Here is a 22,858-nt window from a genome sequence, read left to right on the forward strand (position 1 = left end):
GCCTCCTATTGCTGCAGGCTTGACTCTGCCCAAGTTCAGCACTGGGTGTGCCTTGCTTCCTGGGCTGTTTGAGTTCTGTCAGTCCACACGCTGTTCCTGTTATCACTTCATGATGAGGAAGTCTCATGGAGACTAATGGAATCAATGGGATGTATTCCCATGGAAGTGCACCCAGGACAGCAATCTAAGTTTGTCTTCAGCCGACGATGAGGACTTTCAGCTGACGATGAGGACTTTCAGCTGACGATGAGGACTTTCCATTTTCTTCTAATCAAAGCTAAAATCTAATGCTAAAGGTATGTGGGGTATGTGTGGTTTTTGTGTTTTTAATACCCAATTGGCAGGAGTTCAATATCTGGGAGAAAAATAAGAACCTCTTCCCTCCAACACCCCTCCCCCCACCCCGCAAAGCTGGAACTTGCATATCAGTGATTCAAAACCATGTGTTGTTAGAGCAAGTGAGTCAGAAACAGACATAGAACCTTGCTAGCACTCTCCCTTTCTGAGGGTCAAACAAGACACAGGAAACATAGGAAGCTGCCTTACTTATACCAAGTCAGACCATTTGTCCACCTAGCTCAGTATTGTCTACCCCAGTGTTTCTCAATCACTGGTCTGGGGACTAGTGCTGGTCCGCAAGGTGTTGGGTTAGGGTTAGGGTCCATGAGGCATTACTAATAAAAACCACCCCCCAAAAAAACATTTTCGGGCTGGTGGGGGCTCTCTGGAGCTCATTTGCAGGCAGCCTTCACTTCTGGATAATGTTCATTTTGCTTCCTCAAAATGAACATTATCCAGCAGCGAGAGCTGCCTGGAAATGAGCTCCAGAAATCTGCCTGAGATTGTTTTTTGGGGAGTGCCTGGGGGGTGAGGGTGGGAGGGTGGCCCCCTTACTAACTGCTGGTCTGGGAAACTGCGCACAAATAATGTACTGGTCCATGACTCCAAAAACGTTGAGAAACACAGATCTACACAGACTGGCAGTGGCTTCTCCAAGGTTGTAAGCAGCAAAAGTGTATCTTGGAGATGCCAGGGAAGGAACCTGAATCTCCAAACTTACAACCTGCAAGCATGCAGATGTGCTTCCCAATTGCTCTTCCTCATCCCCTAAGGGGAATATCTTACAGTGCTCACATGTAGTCTCCCATTCAAATGCAAACCAGTGTGGACCCTGCTTAGCAAAGTGCCAATGCATGCTTGCTACCACAAGACCAGCTCTTCTCCCATAGACCAACTCTCCTCAGACGTGACATCAAAAAGGAATTGTTCAATCCCACACTTAAGATACTCCTCTCTCTCTCTCTCTCTCTCTCTCTCTCTCAAACTAACTGCAGCTACTTTTGATGTCAGAGCAGGCCACTATTAAAAGGTGCCTCATTACTGAGCAGGCTGGCTTATGCACTGTCTCTATGCACACTGTGATGTGTTACCACTTGGCAAATGGTTGTCTGTGATAACTGACAGCTGCCTAGATTAAGTTACTCATGGGCAGTCCCACTGAAATGAATAGGACTGGTTCAGGACTGTGGTCACTTGGTCTGGGTGATTAGCTAGCCTCCCCCCCACCCCGCGTAGCTAGGGGAGAGGGGGCCTGTGTTCATAAATCTCTCTGTCACCCCTTGGAGTGAGGGAGATAATGAAGAAAATAGGGAGGGGAGGAGCTGGGGCTCCTGCAGGAGCTCAGAGCCCCCAGGTTCTTTGAACCCATCTGCTCAGTTATAACTACACGCTGGCCTTTCCCTTTTCCCTATGCTTTTCCTGCTGAAAATGGCCCCCAAAGCTACTATTTCAGCAAAGCCTGGGATTCCAAGCATAGAATGCAACTATGTCATATGGGTGGCCAGGTACATAGTGCCAAAAAATAAAATATTCATCACACACAAAAGACAGAGGGCATCTATTTGCATAAAATTTGCATATGTTAATTGTTAAATGTGTTAACATAGCCCCTGGACAACATGGTCTGCCCAGCCGTCCCCCCCTCACACACTCTTCAGCCTAAAAGGCAGTTCCCCAATTCCCTCCTCCTTCCCTCCTGCCCAGCCACCTCCCTGTTACCTTCACACTGGTGGCAGGAGTGGACAGTTGGCAAAGGATGCTCAAATGGGGCAGGCAGAAAGCAACAAGAGAAAAAACAGTGGAAGGATCAAAAGCTTGATGGATCTGTGGAGGATGGAAGTAAGCGTTGCACGTTGATTAATACAACATATTGTTGGTGCTTTCTGGTCTGGAACGCTTAGAGCAGATCACATGGGGAGGTGGGATTCAATCAGCCTTTAACCTGGTTGACCAGGAGGAGCGCTGGTCTTGTCCTCCTGGCAAGCATGAATTGTTTCCTTTGCTAAGCTGGTTTGCATTGGAATGGGAGACTACATGTGTGAGTATTGTAAGATATTCCCCTCAGGGGATGGGGGTGGCTCTGGGAAGAGCATCTGCATATTTGCATGCAGAAGTTTCCAAGTTTCCTCCCTGGCATCTCCAAGACAGGGCTGAGAGAGACTCCTGCCTGCTAGTCTTGGAGAAGCCACTGCCAATGCTGAGCTCAATGGTTTAACTTGGTAGAAGGCAGCTTTCTATGTTCCTATGACCGAGACACACAGCCTCCTCCCAGAATCCAGGACAGCAGCAAGCGGCACCAGCTGGTGCGCAATGTGGGAAGAAGCCACTGAGGTCTGGGGTAGAAGCCTTGAAATAGAGGGTCCAGTGGCATGTGCATCTGCCCCATCCTGGACAAATCCCGGTACAAAGAACAACTGGACAAATCCCGGGCAACTCTTCAAAACAGAGAACTGTCCGGGATAAAAGAGGACACCTGGCTACCCTATATGCCATTGGATGTTATGTGTAGTAATGGTACTACACATTACTACAAAAAGCACAAGCAACTCCTGGCATGAGCAAATAAATTGGTTAGAATGCTGGACTAGGACCCGGGAGACCCGAGTTCAAATCCCCATTCAGCCATGATACTAGCTGGGTGACTCTGGGCCAGTCACTTCTCTCTCAGCCTAACTTACTGTGCAGGGTTGTTGTGAAAGAGAAACTCAAGTATGTAGTACACCACTCTGGGCTCCTTGGAGGAAGAGCGGGATATAAATGTAATAATAACTAGCTGAACCAGCGCACATCGAGAAGAAAGAAAAACAAGTCAAAATAATCGACATAGCAATACCAGGGGATAGCAGAATAGAAGACAAAGAAATAGAAAAAAATCACAAAATACAAAGATCTACAAATTGAAATTGAAAGGCTGTGGCAGAATAAGACCAAAATAATCCCAGTGGTAATTGGCGCCCTGGGTGCAGTTCCAAAAGACCTTGAAGAGCACCTCAACACCATAGGGGCCACAGAAATCACCATCAGCCAATTACAAAAAGCAACTTTACTGGGAACAGCCTATATCCTGCAATGATATCTATAACAACAGCAACAACATTGACAATAAAATTCAGCCATCCCAGGTCCTTGGGAAGGACTCGATGTCTGGATAAAACAAACCAGTCAATCACACCTGTCTGACTAGGTAAATAAATAATAATAATGTGGTGAGAAGATGCTTCCTCTGATCCTTCCCAAAACGTTGAGGTAGTTGCCAGGAACAGCTTCAAAACAACAGACAGACAATGCAACCATGAATTTATTTGATTTGTACCATTAGCAAGGAATGTGCCTAGTATGCAAATTAGGCTGACTAGATTTGGGGAAGTGGAATAAGGCAGCCCCTGGAAAAGGAGATCATCTCTCAAGATTCATATGGAATATATGAGATCCTTTTATTATTTGTAGATTTGACATGCCCAACGCATTTCAGCCAAAAGACTTTCTTCAGGGGCAATTCTAAAACATACCAACATAACAATTAAAAACAACAACAACAGAAGGAACAACCACATTATCATTTTACAAAAACACATCATGGCACCACCATTCCCAGTCGCAAGAGCCCACAGAGAGTGTCCACCTCCACAGTTCCCAGTCAGCAAGAGCCACCATTGCTTTTGCGGGCAGGTGGGCGGGTGCTCTGCCTCCAGAAGAACATCTGCTCATTGGCAAGAGGCGCCTTTGCTCTCATGGGCAGGCACTCTGTCAGCAGAACGAGAGCAAAGGTGGTTCTTGCTAACTAGGAACTGTGGTGATGGGAGCTCTCTGTGGGCTCTTGCGACTGAGCATGGTGGTGGCCAGGGCGCTTTCTAGTCTAGCTGCTCAACAGCAGCAAAATGCCTTCGTTCAGGCAAGTCGCACTGAAAATGTTAACAGCAGAGGGAGCATGTGAGTGGCACCCTGATGCCCACATAGGGACTGTGGTGTCACAACGCAGGGAGTGTGGAAGCACACTTCCGCGTCCAACGTGACCCTGTTGCAGGGTCTAATCTGGAAAGCGCCCAGGGCTCTGGGAGGGAGGGAGGGAGGGGGGAGGGAGAGGGGGAGAGGAGACTCTTGACCGGGCAGGGGGCAGTGCAGAGGGGTGGAGACTCTCCAAAATAGTGGCGACTATTGTGGTAGTCACACTCCCCAAAAGTGCTACTTTTTAATGACACACGTAGTGCACATTAAGCGCAAATCATCAAGGAAGAGCTAAATAATGTATGTATGTATTTATTTCATTTATTTTCATGTTATTGTTCATTTCATTGACCCCTGCTAAATTGGCAAAGAGGCACCTTTTAACGTGGTGATTCTCTTTATTTAGCAGGGAGAGAATAACTGGCCCTATTCACCCCCAGCACAGTACCTCCAGTGACTGTTGCTGGTGTTTATCTTATATTTCTTTTTAGAATGTGAGCCCTTTGAAGACAGGGTTCCATCTTATTTGTTTGTTGTTTCTCTGTGTAAACCGCCCTGAGCCATTTTTGGAAGGGCGGTATAGAAATTGAATTGAATAAATAATAAATAAAATAATATCCCACTCTTCCTCCAAGGAGCCCAGAGAGGTGTACTACATACATATGTTTCTCCTTACAACAGCCCTGTGAAGTAGGTTAAACTGAGAGAGAAGTGGCTGGCCCAGAGTCACCCAGCTAGTATCATGGCTGAATGGGGATTTGAACTCAGGTCTCCCCGGTCCTAGTCCAGCACTCTAACCACTACACCACGCTGACTCACTAGTGTGAGCTAGTATAATAATGCTGCTGGCCATATGGACAGCACAATATTGGTCAATGTAAATCCCTCCCTTGTCTGAACTCACCCCAAGCATAGCATAACATTGCCATTTGGAAAACCTCTAGGTCAGCCAGAAAAATGCCTTCAGGCCCTTCATGCTGGCCTCTGTTTTCTGAGGGATAGGGCTGGATTGTTAGGAAACTGACCTTATTTCAAAACATTTTTCTTCTGCTGGCCAAGTCTCTTACTCTCTCTGCATTTTTCAAGTGCAGGAGTAGAGAGCTGCATAGACACACACCACCATCAGCAAGCATCACCATGGTCCACCACGGTTTACTTACTTATCAGAAGTAAATGGATTCTTAGGAGATGAGTTAATTCTATCTTCCTGAAGGTGAGCACGAAAGTTACGTGAGCATCAAGATCAGAAGCTTTTGAACTTGAATGAACAGTTTCTGGTTTGCCATTACTTTCTCTGTCTTCAGCAAGCAAGCTATCAGGTTACAGCATCTGGCCGGAAATCCCTTCATTCTCTCCCAGGGTCTGCACTCTAACTGGATACTCATTTTGCCTGTCTGGGGTCTCGTCTAGTATTCCCCCTGCCGCTACCCACCAGAACCTGTGTTCCATCTCTCTGGGTTAAGAAGGAGAGTAAATAGCAGGGCAGGCAGAGAGAGAGAAAGAAGTGGGGCGGAAGGGGGGGAGAGAGAGAGAGAGAGAGAGAAAGAGAGAGAGAGAGGCTGCCTTTTATGGTCCTTTGTGGAACCCCCAAGCATTCCTCGCTCAGCTCCCTCCTCCAACTGGAGCAATGACTTTTCTCCCTCCTACCTAGCCTGTTTGTGGCAAGGAAATAAAATAACTGAGGTTTTAGGTTGTGCCATTGCTGCTTTTGTTGCCACTGACATGAACATGAAAACAGTTGTTATTCTCCTAGTGCTGGCTTTGGCCACAATTTTTGCTTTAGTTTGTGTCTTGCTGACTAAGAAGGAAAAATACACAAGCTGTAGCTCCTCGAAGCTGCCGAATTCCCCTGAGAGCATTGACAATGAAAGGAGTGAGATCTTTGCTGACCTGACAGCTGAAGAGATGACCCAAGTGGTGAGCTACCTCAAGGGCAATCTTGGTGTGAACCTGGAAGATGCATTTGATGCGAAACCATCAGAGAACTGCATTTACTATCTGGATGTGTACCTCCCCACGAAAGCAGAGGTCCTGGGCTTCCTTGACCATGGAAGGAAAAAGCCCCCTCGGCAGGCATTGGCTGTAGTGTACTTTGGAGACCAGTTGGATCCAAATGTCACAGAATTCATAGTAGCTCCTCTCCCAAATCCCAAACACCATCGGGACATCACACTGAGGAAGTTTGGCAAGAAGGTGCCCTATCACAGCAGACCAGTGACTGAAAGGGAATATAAGTATATTGACAATTTTATTTTCCACAAGCTCTCCGGTGCCCCCAACTTCCTCAAAGAATGTTGTGAGAATGTGGAGACTAACTTGGCTACTCTGACCACAGCCCCCCGAGGGTTTGTGTCTGGTGACAGGGCCACCTGGTTTGTCCTGTTCCAGAATACAATTGGCAGTGGATACTACATCCACCCTATTGGCTTGGAGGTACTGGTGAATCACAGCAGTTTGGATCTCTCTCAATGGAAGGTGGAGAAAGTGTTCTACAATGGCCAGTATTATGAGGATCTGGCACATCTGGAAAAAGAGTTCAAAGATGGACGTGTGAAAGAGGTTAGAGTGCAGCTGAAGGATGATAGTAATTACCTGAAGCCTCCTGGACCTCTGGCTCATGCAGCTCCTTTGCAGTTTGAGCCTCAGGGGGTGCGCTACCATGTCATAGGCAGTCAGGTTGTCTACCAGTCATGGAGCTTTGTTTTTGGGATGAATGTGAACACAGGCCCACGGCTCTTCAACATCAGATTTGGCACAGAGAGGATTATCTATGAGCTGAGTCTTCAGGAAGCCCTTGCCGTTTATGGCTCCAACTGTCCTGGGGGGATGATAACCAGGTACATGGATGGCAGCCTTGGCATCGGGAAGTTTGCTTACGAACTGGTTCGGGGCGTGGATTGCCCCTACACGGCCACCTATGTGGACCGACACTACCTGATAGACTCTGACATCCCAAGACTGAACAAGAACTCTTTCTGCATCTTTGAGCATGACATGGGTGTGCCTCTGCGTCGCCATTTTTCTGACATGGGCTCCTTCTATTATGGGGGGTTGGTCAAATATGCTCTGGTCCTCAGAGCCATTTCCACCCTTATCAACTATGACTATGTTTGGGACTTCGTATTCTATCAGAATGGTGCTATAGAAGTCAAGATCCATGCCACAGGATACATCAGCTCCTCATTCTTTGTAGAAGGGGGTGCTGCATATGGAAGCAAGGTTGGAGAGCACACGCTTGGAACTATGCACAACCATCTCATTAACTACAAAGTCGACCTGGATGTTGGAGGTAGGTCCCCAGGTTACCTAAAATGCTACCACCACCCCACCCCTAACTATGGAAATTATGGTGCATTAACCGGTGTTACATCCTGTTACAGGCAGGTTCTCTCCTGTAATCTTACTTCCCACTTCAAATCTAGATTTCCTCCCAAGGGAGCCCACATACTACCTTTGAAATAAATGTTGTGGTTTGCATGAATTTGTTTTAATATTCAGACCATATGTTTTGACATAGAGCAAGACAAGAGTTAGTAGGAGATGGGAATGAGGTGAGTGATGGGGCAAATCACTCCCTGACTAGGTTTATAAACTAGTAGTGTGTAATGCCCTCCTCCCCAGAGCAGGGTGGATCTATATCAAATGGGCTGAGATCCAGAATCCATGATGGATGCAAGGCAAGGCTGTGTTGATCAAACTGGTTTATTAAGCTTCTTGCTGGTGGTGCACAAAGGGTTCCGTCACCAGTTTCCCACCAAATACATTGGTTGCCAAAGGGGCTCATACAATCAAGGCCCCTTTTGACTCAGACTGATTGATCTTGTTCACAACTTCACACAATTGTTCAAATCTAGGTTTAATGTGGGTTACCAACATTCACATGTTTTTGTGAACCCGTCCCAATGGGGGAATGCCAGATTCATCTTGGGCCATAGAACACCTTGGTGTGCGTTCATGCAAATATCAATGTTGGTAAAGGTAAAGTGTGCCGTCAAGTCAATGTCAGCTCCTGGTGACCACAGACCCCCTGTGTTTGTCTTTTGGTAGAATACAGGAGGGGTTTACCTTCCGATACCTTGGTATACATTTCCAATATAATCTTAACTGGATATCTCAAAGATTGTATTCTATCTCTATTGCTCGTAAAACTCTCAACGCTCTTCTGCAATTCTACTATTCCAAAGGAGGCCAGTATATACCTATGGCTCTCCAGGTTTTTCGAGCAAAGATTGTAGCGCAATTACTTTATGGCGTCCCACTTTGGATTCAGGGGGTAACATCAGAGATGGAAATGGTTCAGTCATTATTTCTTAGGGCTATCTTTGCGATACCCAGATGTGTACCTTACTCAGCATTATGTTTGGGATCTGGATCCCTTACTTTTTTTTAAAAAAGCATGGGAACTTACTTTCACCAGATGGATTAAACTTTGCTTGGATATTCAGGAGCCCTCCTATTTTTTGTTTCTATGGAGAGACTCCTTTCCTAGCCCTTGGCTGTCATATGTCAACAACAAAATATTGCAAATGGGTCTATCTCCTTCTGAAATTTTACTCATGGGAAATGAGAAGGCGAAGTTTACACTTATACAATGCCCTCATGACATTGAGCACCAGAATCTTGTTTCTAGGGGAATAGGACCTGCTCTCCTCTATTTTTTGGTATCATGCCCCCTTCGGGGAATAGAGGTGCTAAATATTTAGCTTCCCTACACTTTTTAAAGTTTAGGATAGCTTTCACTAGGGCCCGTATGAATGTGTTGCCTTCAGCCCTTTTGGAAAAAAGATTTAACAAGGGATTGTCAGATTTTGGCCTATGCCCTTGTGGTGCAGGCCTCCCTAAAACAGTTTCTCATGTGCTGTTATATTGCTCCCTGTATTCTGATACTAGGAAAGAACTCATATTCCCTCTGTTAGAGCAATTCCCAGGAAAAGCTGACTCCTTTTATTTGAATTTTTGTCTTGAGGATCAAGATAATGAGGTTACTAAGGTGGTGGCAAAATTCTTTTATGTCGCTATTAAACTAAGATCCTGTTTAAGATCTAATTCTTAGGAGCTATTGTTTTGTCCTGATAATTATGTATTATATTACTGCTGGCATATTTTGCTTTTAATCTTGTTTTAATCTTTGTATGTTCTCTGTATGGCCTATGGCTGTAATAAATTGATTCATTCATTCAGGAGGGGTTTACCATTGACATCTCCCATGCAGTATGAGATGCCTTTCAGTATCTTCCTCTATCACTGCTGCCCAATATAGGTATTTCCCATAGTCTGGGAAACAGACCAGCAGGGATTCAAACCGGCAACCTCTGGTTTTGCTAATCAAGTCATTCCCCCACTGTGCCATTAGGTGGCTAACCTATATTAAATCTAGATCTTCAGGGTGAGGAGCTGGTTTGGCCCGGCCCCCTTGAAGGCATCTGGTGATCTCCTGCTACAGCAGTTACCAGGCCTCCTCCATCTTCTGTTCATCCTTTCTATGTGGGGGCTTCCCTGCCCCTTGGATCCCAGTGAGTCAGAAGGGATGCCCCATTGGCAGTCTCCCAGGCAAGTTGCAGCAGCCACCCACACCATGGAAAAGAAAACCATTTCCCACAAAACATGGAAAATAGCTTGGTTTATTCTGAGAGAGATTCAAAAACCTGGGCAAGAGGAAGGAACAAATTGTATGTTTTGGGTGCTGAATATACTCCCTTCCCACTATGTAACATGAAGAGTCCCATCGCAATGCTGCAGAGAAGCAGTCAGTGATGCAGCAGAGTTATTTAAATTGTTATCATCTTCTGGATTAACTTCCACAGCAACAGAAAAATTTTGGCAGCCTAAGCATTGCTAACAGACCCTCCCACGTTGGCTCAGCCCCCAGTTTGCCTTGCTTGTAACCTCAGCCATTCCCTTGCCTGTGGAAATTAGGAGCTGCAATGAGTTTGGAATATTCCTTTGTGCAACTCCCTGGAGGCCGCTCTGGACTCACATGCCCCATGACCCCTCAACAAATAGCAGGGAGCTGTTCTGAACAACAGTGGTGTCCCATGGAAAAGATAATGCAATGGTGTGCTATTACTTGATTGCTACTACTTTCCGATTGTACATTTCAGTATACAAAGGGCATAATAATACTTGGTTCACTTTATCCAGTGAGGTCAGTGAGATGTGTCGTCCAGTGGGTAGTCCTTTGGTTTGGGAAATCTGGATTCAAGCTTCACCTGTGTCTTCAGCTTTTTGTGTGACCTTGGGTCTGTGTCTCTCTCTTTCTCTCTCGCCACCTTCGCACATAACGCCAAACTGGAGGTGAACGAGCCAGAGGTTCCATTTCGTGGTCGTCTGAATGCGTGAAACTGCGGTTTTGTCACAAAAGTGTCCCAAAGTTTTCAAGCCGAAAACGTAATCTGAATCTTTGGTTTGTAGTGAGTTTTGCTGCTCCAACCTGAGGTTTGAAGGTGGCATCATGTCGTCCAAATTCTGCCGCCGCCATAATCTGGGTTTTGTGCTGGGGCTGCTGCTAAAACCATAGAGAAGGAGGCTCAGACCAGTCCAGAAGAGCACCAGCTCTATGTTTTCTTGCTGGCCGCTTCTCTGAGCACTTGCTCCACCCGCTGCTCTTTCCACACTCCTCCAACCGTTGCCTGGCAACAGGGACACTACACAGCTGTGACCCAAGTTTCAAAACATGTCAAAGGGAAAAGCCACATTGGGGAATGCCTTCTTTCCACTGTGTCTCATATTCCCCTCCTTTGGCAATCTTCAGAAAAAGGGGGAGGGGATGAGAAAACTGGCACTTTGTGGAGAGGTCTCCACAAATCAAGTGATGAAAAAATATTTGAAGAAGCACATGGAGTCCCGGTGGCACCCTAAACCAGGCAACCCGGTTGTTTCCCAACAAATGTAACACATGCCAGGGGAGAGATACCCGGGGTTTGGGTTGAAAGGCAGCCCCCAGAATTCTTGAGTGGCTCTGCTCTATTTTTTGTACAAATTAGTAGGGGAAAGGGGGCCAAGCCCCTTCCCCTGCAGTGCAAGCATGCAATCTCTGGCATTACTCATGAGGAGAACTGTGTTGGGGTACACTGGGGTGGATCGCTAATCATATGTGGTGATGTCCTTTCTCCCATGGACCACTTTCTCATGAGAGTGACAGGCCATAGAGAAACTAATGTGGGCTGGAGGACTGTCACTGCCCAGCCCCATTGCTAGATCCACGCAAGCCCCAGGGAAGGGTCCCATACCAACACTTCTCCAGATCACAGCAATTGCCAAACAGCAGGAGTGAAAGCATTCACTCTGGAAGTCTGGTCATCCCTTGGCACATATGCATGTTGATTTATGCCCAGTGTAGCCACCCTGCCTGCCAGAGATAGCTGAAAATAGGGGCTCCCCTCATCCATGATTCCCTATGGCAGCCAATCTGCATATGTTGCAATGCTGGTCCCAGCCCAGGAATTTTGAATGTGTACTAGGAACCATCTCCAGTCTTCCCAGACTGAGCCCACAGGGAAATAGCCAGACACATGGAGTGGCCCGGGATCCTTAGGAGACTGTAAGGATTGCGTGTCGCGGGAAAGGCGAGGAGTATGAGTTCTATTTTTAAACCAGGCCCCACATCAACAGGGCCCCCTATTTTTGGGTGGTCTAACTCATGAGGGCTCAGTCCAACAGAGATCCAAAGCTCATGGAGCCTCTGGTCCTCCCCAGTGGACTGGCTTGCTCATGAGAGGGCTATCACCCGGTCAGCAAGCCAACACGGGGGCAGAAGCGTATTGGGGGTTCCTTGACTGATTTGACTGGGTCTGCCATCACAAGAGCATCCTTTGTCACAATGGATCAGACCCCAGGATCGTTTGCTTGGCTTCATATACATATTCCTTGTTCAAGACTGTTTGGCTGCAGGGCTTTGTGAGGGCGGCAGTGCAAGTGGTGTGAGAAAAAGGGTTTAAATGCTGTTTAAAAGCATTTAATGCCCTTTCGCTGTTGAGGGCAGGCTGTCCATGCCAAAAAGGCATGATCACTCTGGGCACGCCCCCTTGAAGATCGTGGTCAATGGCAGCTGCCTTGCTGACGCCTTGCTTGCAGTCTGGTGACTTGAGCGCTATGGAGCTTGTTGGGATGTGGCGCCCGCAAACTAGGAAGAGGGAGGGGCTCCTCTGCCCTGAAACCGGAGTTTGCCAAATCAGGATTGGAAGACTGTCTGTGTGACGATTTCTGGGCTCAAGAATTAACCTTCAGTTTGTCAACCTGTGGTTTCATGCTATGTCCAAAAGTGGCCTCCCCCCTGTCCATCTCATATTTCCCAGTTTCCATCTGTATACAGGGAATAATAGTGAACAGCTCTTCTGGGCTGTTGTGAAATAAAACACAACAGGGATTATAAGGTAGGAATTTCAAGGAGAAGTAAATTCATCATCCCATGTGGTGTCTGCAAGGCCAGGAGTCCCAACCTTGGATCCCCAGATACTGTGAGACTACTGCTCCCATCATCCCCAGTCACAATGGCTGAGGGCATTGTGACTGGGGATGTGGGAGCTGTGGTCCCACATCTGGGGACCCCAAGTTGGGAATCCCTGTTGTAAGACATTGGCTGCATTCGCATGTAATGGGGGACTGGAGATGGAGGGATCCACGGTTTCCTTACCGTTCCTTCTGAACCCAGCCAAATCTGATCCAGTCAACAAGAATCCAATTCAAACCCTTGGTTTGAAGTGAGTTTCGCTGCTCCAAATGGAGGGTCTAGGGAGCCACCTTTTCATCCGAATGCAGCACAGGGGGCTGCATTCGGGCAGACTGGAGTTGAGGGAGGAAGCTCCTCTCTCTCTCTCTCTCTCTCTCTCTCTCTCTCTCTCTCTCTCCCTCTCCCCCTGATTGGCTATGTAGGCTGTCCTTCTGTAAAGAAGGAAGCCCACACAGCCAGCGCCCCCACCTCTCTGCAGTCTTGCTGACAGTAGAGAGGATGCTATCCTGAACATCTGAATGCAGACAGGAGAGCAAGGGGTGTGTGTGTAAAACTGCAGGTCCATTGGACCCGTGGTTCCGCATTACATGTGAATGCAGCCAAAGAAACAAGGCAGTCCACAAAGAACAAGCAAATTAAAAAAGTGGTCCTCAGTCCAACAAAATCTAAGCACCGCAATTCTAGAGGGAAGGAGTTTCACAGTTGCTTGGCTGCCACTGCAAATACCTCTCTGTCTACCCTTTGTCTGAACTTGGCACATGCCAAGAAGATGCTCTTGGTTGATTTGAAAGTTTGCAGTGAAACATAAAGACAAAGGTCTCTAAAATATATAGGGTGAGGTACTGCAACACCTTATGAGTATGCCACGAACCGTCCCATGTTACAGTTGAGGGATGGTCCATGGTCACATGGCAAGTCCATGGCAGAATCTTACATACAAGGTGAACATACTGTTTGTCTGTGGATTTTGATGTCCATCCCAGGGAACGTAAGAATCTACTTGCTTCGGCCTTGGGTGAGGGGCTGTCCCCAGAGGCCGGCAGTGCAGTGACACTTTCAATCTTTGCTTTTGTCAGGAACCAAGAACTCCTTGGAGGCTCTTGATATGACATATGAGTCTGTGAAGGCCCCTTGGAGCCCAGAACATCAGATCCAGCGGCCCAAACTCACAAGACAAGTCCTGGACAAGGAGGAAAAAGCTGCCTTTCCACTTGATGGCAATGTCCCGCGGTACCTGCACTTTGCCACCAGCCGTGAGAACGAGTGGGGTCACCAGCGTGGCTACCGCATCCAGATCGTCAGCTTTGCAGGCGAGCACCTGCCTGAAGCTAGCACCATGGAGAGGTCCATCAGCTGGGGCAGGTAGGTGAATGCTTACTCAGAAATGCCACTGATTTCAAAGATGGTCCCTGGAGAGGGAGAGATGGGGCAGATATGACTGTCTTGCTATAGACAGGGGTAGTTTGCACTTAGTAATTTTGGAGCCTGGACCTAAAGGTCTTTGGAGCCCCCCACCCCACTAGAAGTGTCCCCCACCCTGCAAAGTAAGCATCATCCCCCTACACACACTGTCACACACAGAGTATTTTTAACACATGGGTTCTTGAGGGCACAAACAGCAACTGAACTCACAAGAATGTTAGAATATAAAATAGATAAAGAATGTTAATAAAAGAATAAAGAATAAATAAAGAATGTTAGAATATAAAATGCATGCAAATATACATTAGCAGAAACATTTCAACACACAACTTAACACTTTCCTCACTCTCCTCCACCACCCCGTCTCTAAAGCACCCAGCACAGGTCACAATCACACTCAGCAGCACAGTGTGGGCCCGCAGTGTGGTACCATGACCACGTCACACAGGACAGACTAAAGAGGATTTAGGGGACCCCAGGGGTTGTGGAGGCCCCAACTTCAGTCCTGAGGTCTGGGGGTGAGCGCACCTCTAGCTATAGAGCAGGGCTGCACAACTTTGGCCTTCCTTCAGAAGTTGGACTACAATTCCCATCATTCCTGACTACTGGCCATTGTGGCTAGGAGTTGTAATCTAACAATCTGGAGGGTTGAAATTGTGAAGCCCTGCTATAGAGTAACTAGCCAATGCTCTACAAAACAGAGGATAGCCCCTATAGAGAGCCAACATAGCTTAGTGGTTAGAGAGTTGAACTAGGACCGGGAAGACCCGTTCAAACCATGAAACTCACTGGGTGACTCTAGGCCAGTCAGCCTAACCTACCTCAGCCTAACCTACCTCACAGGGTTGTTGTTAGGATAAAAATATCCATGTACACTGCTCTGAGCTCCTCGGAGGAAGAGCGGGATATAAATGTAAAAAATAAAAATAATAATAAATAAATATACAGAATGTTTGCAGGCTACTTGCATTGCTTAGGAAAAGTACAAATATCCAGCTTCCTTTCTCCCTTTCACCCTGTCTCCCATCTCCCCCATTATCTATATACATCAGGTACAAGTTGGCTGTAACCAAGCGGAAAGAGGAGGAGCCAACCAGCACCTGCATCTATAACCAGAATGACCCTTGGGACCCTCTGGTGGCCTTTGCCGACTTCATAGACAATGAGAACATCACCAATGAGGTGAGTGCTGAGCTATTCCCACTCTTTTACATGGCAGAGAAGAAGGAGCAAAAAGAAAGCTGTAATGTGTGGGCCACAACACTGGCCAATATGTCAAGTCCACACACCAGAGAAGAACTGCCTAGGAGAGAAAAGCTTGAAATGTCTGGTGCCAAGTGGAGAGCAAGCATAAGAGCAGGGGTGGCTCACCTGAGGTGGTTGAGGTGGTGGCCTCAGGTGGTGGCTGCACCATGGGGCAGCAAATGTGGACATCCTGTCCTGCCCCCTGCAGGCTCCATCACCTAATCTGCCTGTCTACTAGGTGTGTGCACAAAAACCCCTGGCCGGTCTGGTTCGAGTTCGAACCAAACTCGAACCGCACTGGGCCAGTTTGGCTTTGGCCCCCTTCGGACCCCCCCCCCCGCTGAGTTTGATTCAGTTTGGGGGGTGTTTGCTAATTTTTGAAAAAACAAATCTTTTTAAAAAACTTACCCCTCTGAGGGGCTTCTCCAAGGTGGTGGGTGAGGTCCGTGGAGGTGCTCCCTCCCTCTGCCAGCCATGCAGGATAACTGTGTAGGCGCAGCTGTGTCCAAAATGGCCACCACGCCAGGGAATAGGCCCGGAAAGGGCTGAAGATGCCCAAACCGGGTGATTTTTAGGGAAAAGAAGGCCAGCAGGGGGAGGAAGAACCTCTGCGGACTTCCCCACCTCCTTGGAGAAGCCCCCCAGAGTGGGTAAGCTTTTTTTAAAAAAAATTTAAACCCTCAACGAACCTCCAAACTAGGTGTGTGTGTGTGTGTGTGTGTGTGTGTGTGTGTGTGTGTGTGTGTGTTCTGGGCATGGTTCGCGACCTCGAACCTTCAAACTGAACTGGTTTGATGTTGAACCAGTTCCGATTCGAGCCGGATTGCACACCCCTACTGTCTACTGCTGCTGCTGTCACTTCCAATTTAAAACCCTGGTGTGCCTGCAAGAGTGGACCAAGCGAGGGAGTCGGGGCTGGCCCCATACCCAGATGCTGGCATCAGGGAGTTAGGCCAGCATCTGGGGTGGGGACAACAGCTTCATGGTTTCTTCCCAGGCAGAGGAAACCCTAAAGCCATCATGGCATACCAAACCTCTCTCTAGATCCACTGAGAGGTGAAAAGCTGATGCAAAGAGTGGACAATAGTCAGCTGGTGACCGTTTCATGAATCCTCCCCAGAGAGAGCCTGAAACTTGAGGAAGCAAGGAGGGGAGGGGTTGCTGCAGGAATACCTGCAGGTTGCTGCAGGTGGGCCAGGAATAGTGACAACAGCCTAAATGGTCTGGGTGGAGAACATTTCAAGGATAACCTTCTCCCATATGTAACAGAATGACTGGAGATGCTCCACCTAGGATGTTGTTATTTACCATCAGGGCATTAACTGTCCTTTAAGTTACAAGGAGCAGGGTCTTTCTGATAATGGCGGAACTTGCTTAAGAGATTTCTCAGACTCAGTCTTTCCAGGATTTTAGGAAACTAGCCAAGATCTCTCTCTTTCAGGGGATGTGAGAACTATGAAGGGTGTTCTTCTATATTGATTAGTTTTAGTGCTGCTATTAATATGCTGAATGGTTGTCTTTAAATAGGTGGGTGGTGGTTGTTTGTTAGTAACTGTTGTTGCTTTTATGGTAAGATGCCCAGGAGACTTGAGGGGCAAGAGGATGAGATAAAAATATAAAAAGGCAGGCAGATGAAGACATGGCTTTATGACCCAAATAGTGCTTATTTGTTCCTGCATCATCTGCTGTGGTACAGATGTATTTTTTAGCACAGGAAGCAGAGACAATGCACCTTCTATAACCAGAATCCTCCTGCCTGCCACGTCAGCATGAAAGATGCCATGCAAACCCGATTCCAAGAGCCTGCACACACTCAGTGGGCACTTGGCTCGCCTGCCTGTGCTGCCCTGTGTGCAACAGTGCATAGCATGGCACATCAGTGAGACATAAGGGAGTTGCAGACCATGTGGATTGGTTGTGCCCGTAGCCAATTGGCAACTGGCCCACCAATTACTGTGGATGCGGCCTCAATTTAAGTATGCCATGATCTGGAAGGGAGCTGGACCATCTCCCATGCCAGTATTATTAGGAAAATAATACGGACAAGATAGGGCACTCTTTCACTGACAAGTCTGTATTTTCTCTCTCTGTTGCTTTATCTCACAATCTATCCCACCCCAGGATCTTGTGGCTTGGATCTCGGTTGGTTTCTTGCATGTGCCACATGCTGAGGACATCCCCAACACCGTGACAGTGGGCAACGGCGTGGGCTTCTTCATTCGGCCCTTCAACTACTTTAATGTCGATCCCTCCTCTAAGTCCCACGATAGTGTCTACTTCACGGTTAACCAAGATGCTACTGCCTGCAACGTCAATCCTGCTGCCTGCTTGCAAAAGACAGCCTCGTGTTCCCCCAGCCTCCCTCCTTTCACTTATAATGGTTTCCAGAAGTTGAAAGGTCCCTAACCAGAAGAAGAAGGTGCTGTATCCCCCTCCCCTTATTTCAGCTTGCCAAAACATGCCTCAGCTGAATGATAGTTTTGCTGAGCCCAAGATATACCTGGTCTGAACTCCCACAAGTCTATGTGTCACCTGTTCTGCCTGCTCCCTTATCTGTTGTTCCCCCTTCAATGTTCTTCTCAGCTTGGGAGCTGGGGAGTCTTTCTCTAGGGGTGACTGAATTAAGAGCTTCTGCCTTGACTCGAAGGTCAACAGGATGCTTCACACAAGCTTTGTTCATGTGGTGGTTACATAGTGAAGCCACTATGTGTTGGCTCTCTTGGGACACTGTAGACTGATCTTGTCAATGATCCAGTGTGTACACAGCTCATGTCTTACCATCTTCTGAAAATGCCTGGGAGGTGACCATGCTCTTGATGCATAACGGAGAAGGGCTCTAACAGGTTCGCTATGCTACAACTACAGACGGCCTTGGGGTTTATCAGGCTGGGCATGGGCCAGGGGCGTAGCTATAACTGAGTGAAAGGGTTCAAAGAACACGGGTCCCTATTTTCTTCATTGTCTCCCTCATTCTGGGGAGCTGCCAGAGAGAGGGATGAACACGGGCCCCCTCTCCCCTAGCTACGCCCCTGGCATGGGCCTAAGGGCCCACACCTATCAGAAGACCCTCTTGGTCAGCCCCTGAAACTCCAGTCCTTACGAGGAGTGTTGTTGTCATCTGCTGTTGCCTGCCACTATCTGGTAAGCCCCCCGCCAACCCTGGCAAGCTTACCAGTTTGGAGGATGTGCCTCTTTAGCAGTGTGGTGCCATTTTTTATTTCCCATGCCCTCTTCCCTGATGCAACATCAGGGCAGGGGGTGGAATATGGGAAATGGCACCACTGCTGGAGGATCAGTGTCCATCTGCTGCCCAGTTAGCTTTCCCAGACACTACTGGTGTTCGATATAGTTGAATGGTTTAGTGAATCTGCAGTTAGGTTGCACTCTGTACTGAAGTATGTTGAATCTGCCTAGTGGTTGCATTTGCTGTCTTTACTTAGTGTGTTTGATGCTCAATGAAATGCTTTGTTGAGTCCTGTGTCTGCCTGGAGTTATTCTGTGTGAATACTGCACAAGATCTTACAACTGGGTGGCAGTGCATGCCCATGTACATGCTGTGAGGGGGCAGCACTTGGCTTTCCCTGAAACTTGGTGCCAACTGTGGCAATAATGCTACCCTTCTTCTGCTATTGTCCCCAAGCCCCCCACCCCCACCCCACTTTTGCTATGAATGAATGATCTCTTGCTGGACACGTCTGTAGTAACTATGCTTGACCAGCTGTGATTTGATATGACTGCGGCCTGCCCTGGGATGTGGCCCCTCCCTGGGACAGTGTAGGTGATGCTGAATATTATTCTTGCCCCCCTCCTGGGAAGAAATTGTTTGGGCTGAGGGCCATTTTCAAAGATGGCACACTCCAGTCGTTGGACAGCAAAAAAAAACACCAGATAGTCACTCAAAGAGTAGTTGAAGCTCAGATAAAACATTCCTAGTGAACTTAATGTGGGCAGAAATTAGGTAAAGTGTGCCGTTGAGTCGGTGTTGACTCCTAGCAACCACAGAGCCCTGTGGTTGTCTTTGATAGAATACAGGAGGGGATTACCATTGTCATCTCCCGCACAGGATAAGATGATGCCTTTCAGCATCTTCCTATATCACTGTTGCCCAATATAGGTGTTTCCCATAGTCTAGGAAACATACCAGCGAGGATTCAAACCAGCGACTTCTGGCTTGCTAGTCAAGTCATTTCCCCCTGCGCTATTAGGTAGATGGGCAGAAACTACTGATGTTTTAAAAGTTTGATTTGCCAGCATCCATCTTACAATGTATGGCATGGACTTGTCTTTCCCAAGTTGATGTTGCTTCTGACACCAGAGTCTTTTTGAGGTCAGATACCTGCAAGTGAAGGAGAAATGTGCAAGTCCTCTCCAGGATAGTAGCAGAGGGTGTGGGGACATACAAGAAAGGAGCAGTGGGCTGACAGACAGTCCTTGTGAATGGCCTGTTGACCAGCAGGAACTGTGCAGACTGCAGAGGTTGGTCATCTCCTTCAGCACAGAAGGGAAACACCGTGTGCTTAATTGCTTGCATTTGATTAGTCCTCTCTGCCTCCCTGTGTCGCAAGAAACATGACTTTTGTGGGCAGTGAGTGCCCGAGGAGGATGAGGAAAGCAAGCCACATGTGTGCCGGGATTTTCCTGGCCATCCTTTGTCCTCGTGGCAGGCCTACAAGTGCTCAGTGAACTCTGAAGAAGAGACATTGCTCCCTGCACAGCAAGGTAAAAACAGCAGGGTTAATATGTAACGATTGTATTGAATGAGGGGCAGGAAGGTGGGTGAGGAGGGATCAGTTTTCCTTGGTTCAGGAGCCCCTTGTTTTTGCACTAGGCCTTCCTGGCACAACCCTGGCTCACTGCCTGCGGTCACCAATGCCCCTTGCCTGAATGAGCATCAGAGAGAGAGAGCCCTAGGCCAGTTAAGCTTCTGAGTGGTGGGGCCTCTGTTCCCCACCACTCCAGTTGCCCTGATCTAGTTGAGGCCTAGGTAAAGTGTGCTGTTGAGTCAATTTTGACTTCCTGCGACCACAGAGCCCTGTGGTTTTCTTTGGTAGAATACAGGAGGGGTTTACCATTGCCTCCTCCTGCACACTATGAGATGATGCCTTTCAGCATCTTCCTATATTGCTGCTGCCCAATATAGTACTAGCGAGGATTTGAACTGGCAACCTTCTGCTTATTAGTCAAGCATTTCCCTGCTGCGCCACTTAAGGTGACAGTTGAAGCCCATTGCTCCCCAAAACCTTTTGCTCTCACCTGGACTCTGACCCAAAGCAAGACAAATACACTCCTCTCAGCTCAACTGTTGCTGGTCTTTCCTCTCCTCTCTGGAAACAGCATCACTGTTTGCTGCCTCTGTAGAAAGAGTAGTTGCCCAAAGTTGGCTTGCTTACTTTACATAGGCAGCAACAGAAGGCAAGTGAGGGGTCCAAGGGGCCCCCAGACAAGTAGCTTGCCTTGCCTCCTTGCTGCCCTCGACACATTGCAGGACCCCTGTAGTCACTTAATGGAAAGGCACTTTTCACTTACTCAGAGTACTTGTTGTCAGGGGTGTAGCTATAATTGAGCGGATGTGTTCAAAGAACCCGGGCCCCTGAGGGCCCCCAGCTCCACCACTCCCTATCTTTTTCATTATCTCCCTCACTCCAAGAGGCCACTGGAAAGAGGGGTGAACACAGGCCTCCTCCTCTCCCTAAGTTACGCCCCTGCTTGTTGTAATCATCAATCAATATATATCTATTATATATTTTGAAGGGTGGGTGGGTTGGTTTGTGCGAAATAGTCATACTTCCTCCCAGTGACTTACAGATACCAAATTTTGCAAAGACAATCCTGCCACTGAAATTAGCTGAATGTACCAATTTGTCACCAGAATATGCTCACTGAATGGTTAAAAAGAAAAAGGGAAATCTTTAGAAAAAAATCTTAGATCAATAATTCCAAAATGACATAATACCCATGAAAAGCAAAAGATCTTTTTTTCAGATTCAAATATGCTATGATTTAATTTTACCATATATGGCGATTAGCCAATAAAATTAATAGTGTTTGAAGCTGAAATCCTACAAATTTCAAACGGTTCTTTTACTTCACTTTTGCAAGCACATTAATAAAAAATTCTAGGACATAGACAGGTGGTCCTTGAATAGCCTTTTTGCCCACTTGTGGACCACCTCCCTTCATACCAATTCAGTTATCGCAGGGGTAGTTTTGGTTGTTCACAGTTTTCTACCCCCCTAACTAAAATGGGATACAGTTTAAGTAGCCACTCTCCCCACTTTTCAGCCCGCATGTGGGGAGATTTAAAGAAGCCATGCTAGAGGTTGCACGCAGAGATTTAAAGAGCAATGCGGGGTACTCTACCCACTCTTGCTCTGCTTCTTTACACACACACCCTTGTCATCTCAGAAGCGGGAAGAGTGGCTATTTAAACATACATATCTCCACATTTCTTCTGATACTCGGGGAGCACTGCTCCCACTAAGGAACCTAACACTATTTTTTTAAAAAATTAGGTCAAGCACTCCCATATCACAGCTTCTGTAAACATAGCCCTGCAATATTAGAGGGCCTCTTATATTTTGTTTCTTGATCTTTCCTAGCAGTGTGATCTACACAAAATGACTTTGCCTGATGTGGTATCCTATCCAGAGCGTTTTCCAAATTATGCACTATAACATTTTCGTAAAGTGTTCACTAAGGGCCCTACATTTTGCCCATGTTGCAACATCAGTGTTGTTGCATTGTCATTGTCAGCAGGGTACAGTTCATATTTACCATGCCCTGTTTCGGATTTATTTATTTATTTATTTATTTATTTATTTATTTATTTGAGACATTTAATATACCACCCATTCCGAAGACTCTGGGCGGTGTACAACAACAGGCAAACAGGCAACATTAAAAATTACATTACATTAATAATTAAAAATTATGAAGAACTAAAGTAACTACCAGAAAACAGAAAAATGAACTACAGGGCAAAAGCCTAGCAAAAAAAGAAGACTTCAATAGTGATTTGAAGATCGGTAAGGAAGGTGCTAGCCGGATCTGTAGGGGGAGAGAATTCCAGAGGAGCGGGGCAGCAACCGAAAAGGCCCTTTCACGGGTCCTAGAGCCCCGAACATCTCAGAAATCAGGGACCGACAGACAGGGACCGCCAGAAGGGCCATCTGAGCTGATCTAACCAGACGGGATGTAACTGGATGGGAGAGGCGGGTCTGTAGGTAGACAGGAGCCAGGCTCCGCAAGGCTTTGAAGGTCAGAACCAGGACCTTAAATTGAGCTCAGAAGTGAATAGGCAACCAGTGCAATGACTGTAGGAGAGGTGTTACCCTGTCATATTTTCTGGCACCCAGAAAGTAGATTTAATTGTTTCTGTTATTGCCCTATAATGTGGTAACAGCGTTGCAGGAAAGTAGCTGTATTTTTCCATTGTAGGGAGGCTTGTCAAATTATTTA

At 47.2% G+C, this 22,858-nt stretch overlaps 1 protein-coding gene across 1 annotated transcript; it reads left to right on the plus strand.

Annotated features, from left to right (window-relative positions):
- Window positions 1–23: 23 nt before the first annotated feature.
- On the plus strand, window positions 24–18,872 carry LOC128329250 (membrane primary amine oxidase-like). Its single transcript, XM_053260093.1, has 5 exons — window positions 24–296; window positions 5,371–7,573; window positions 13,810–14,095; window positions 15,208–15,337; window positions 17,522–18,872. The coding sequence occupies exons 2-5, from the start codon at window positions 6,007–6,009 to the stop codon at window positions 17,804–17,806; spliced, it is 2,268 nt and encodes a 755-aa protein (XP_053116068.1). The 5' UTR covers window positions 24–296; window positions 5,371–6,006; the 3' UTR covers window positions 17,807–18,872.
- Window positions 18,873–22,858: the final 3,986 nt, after the last annotated feature.

This window comes from Hemicordylus capensis, chromosome 6 (genome assembly GCF_027244095.1).
Source record: "Hemicordylus capensis ecotype Gifberg chromosome 6, rHemCap1.1.pri, whole genome shotgun sequence".
Taxonomy (NCBI): domain Eukaryota; kingdom Metazoa; phylum Chordata; class Lepidosauria; order Squamata; family Cordylidae; genus Hemicordylus; species Hemicordylus capensis.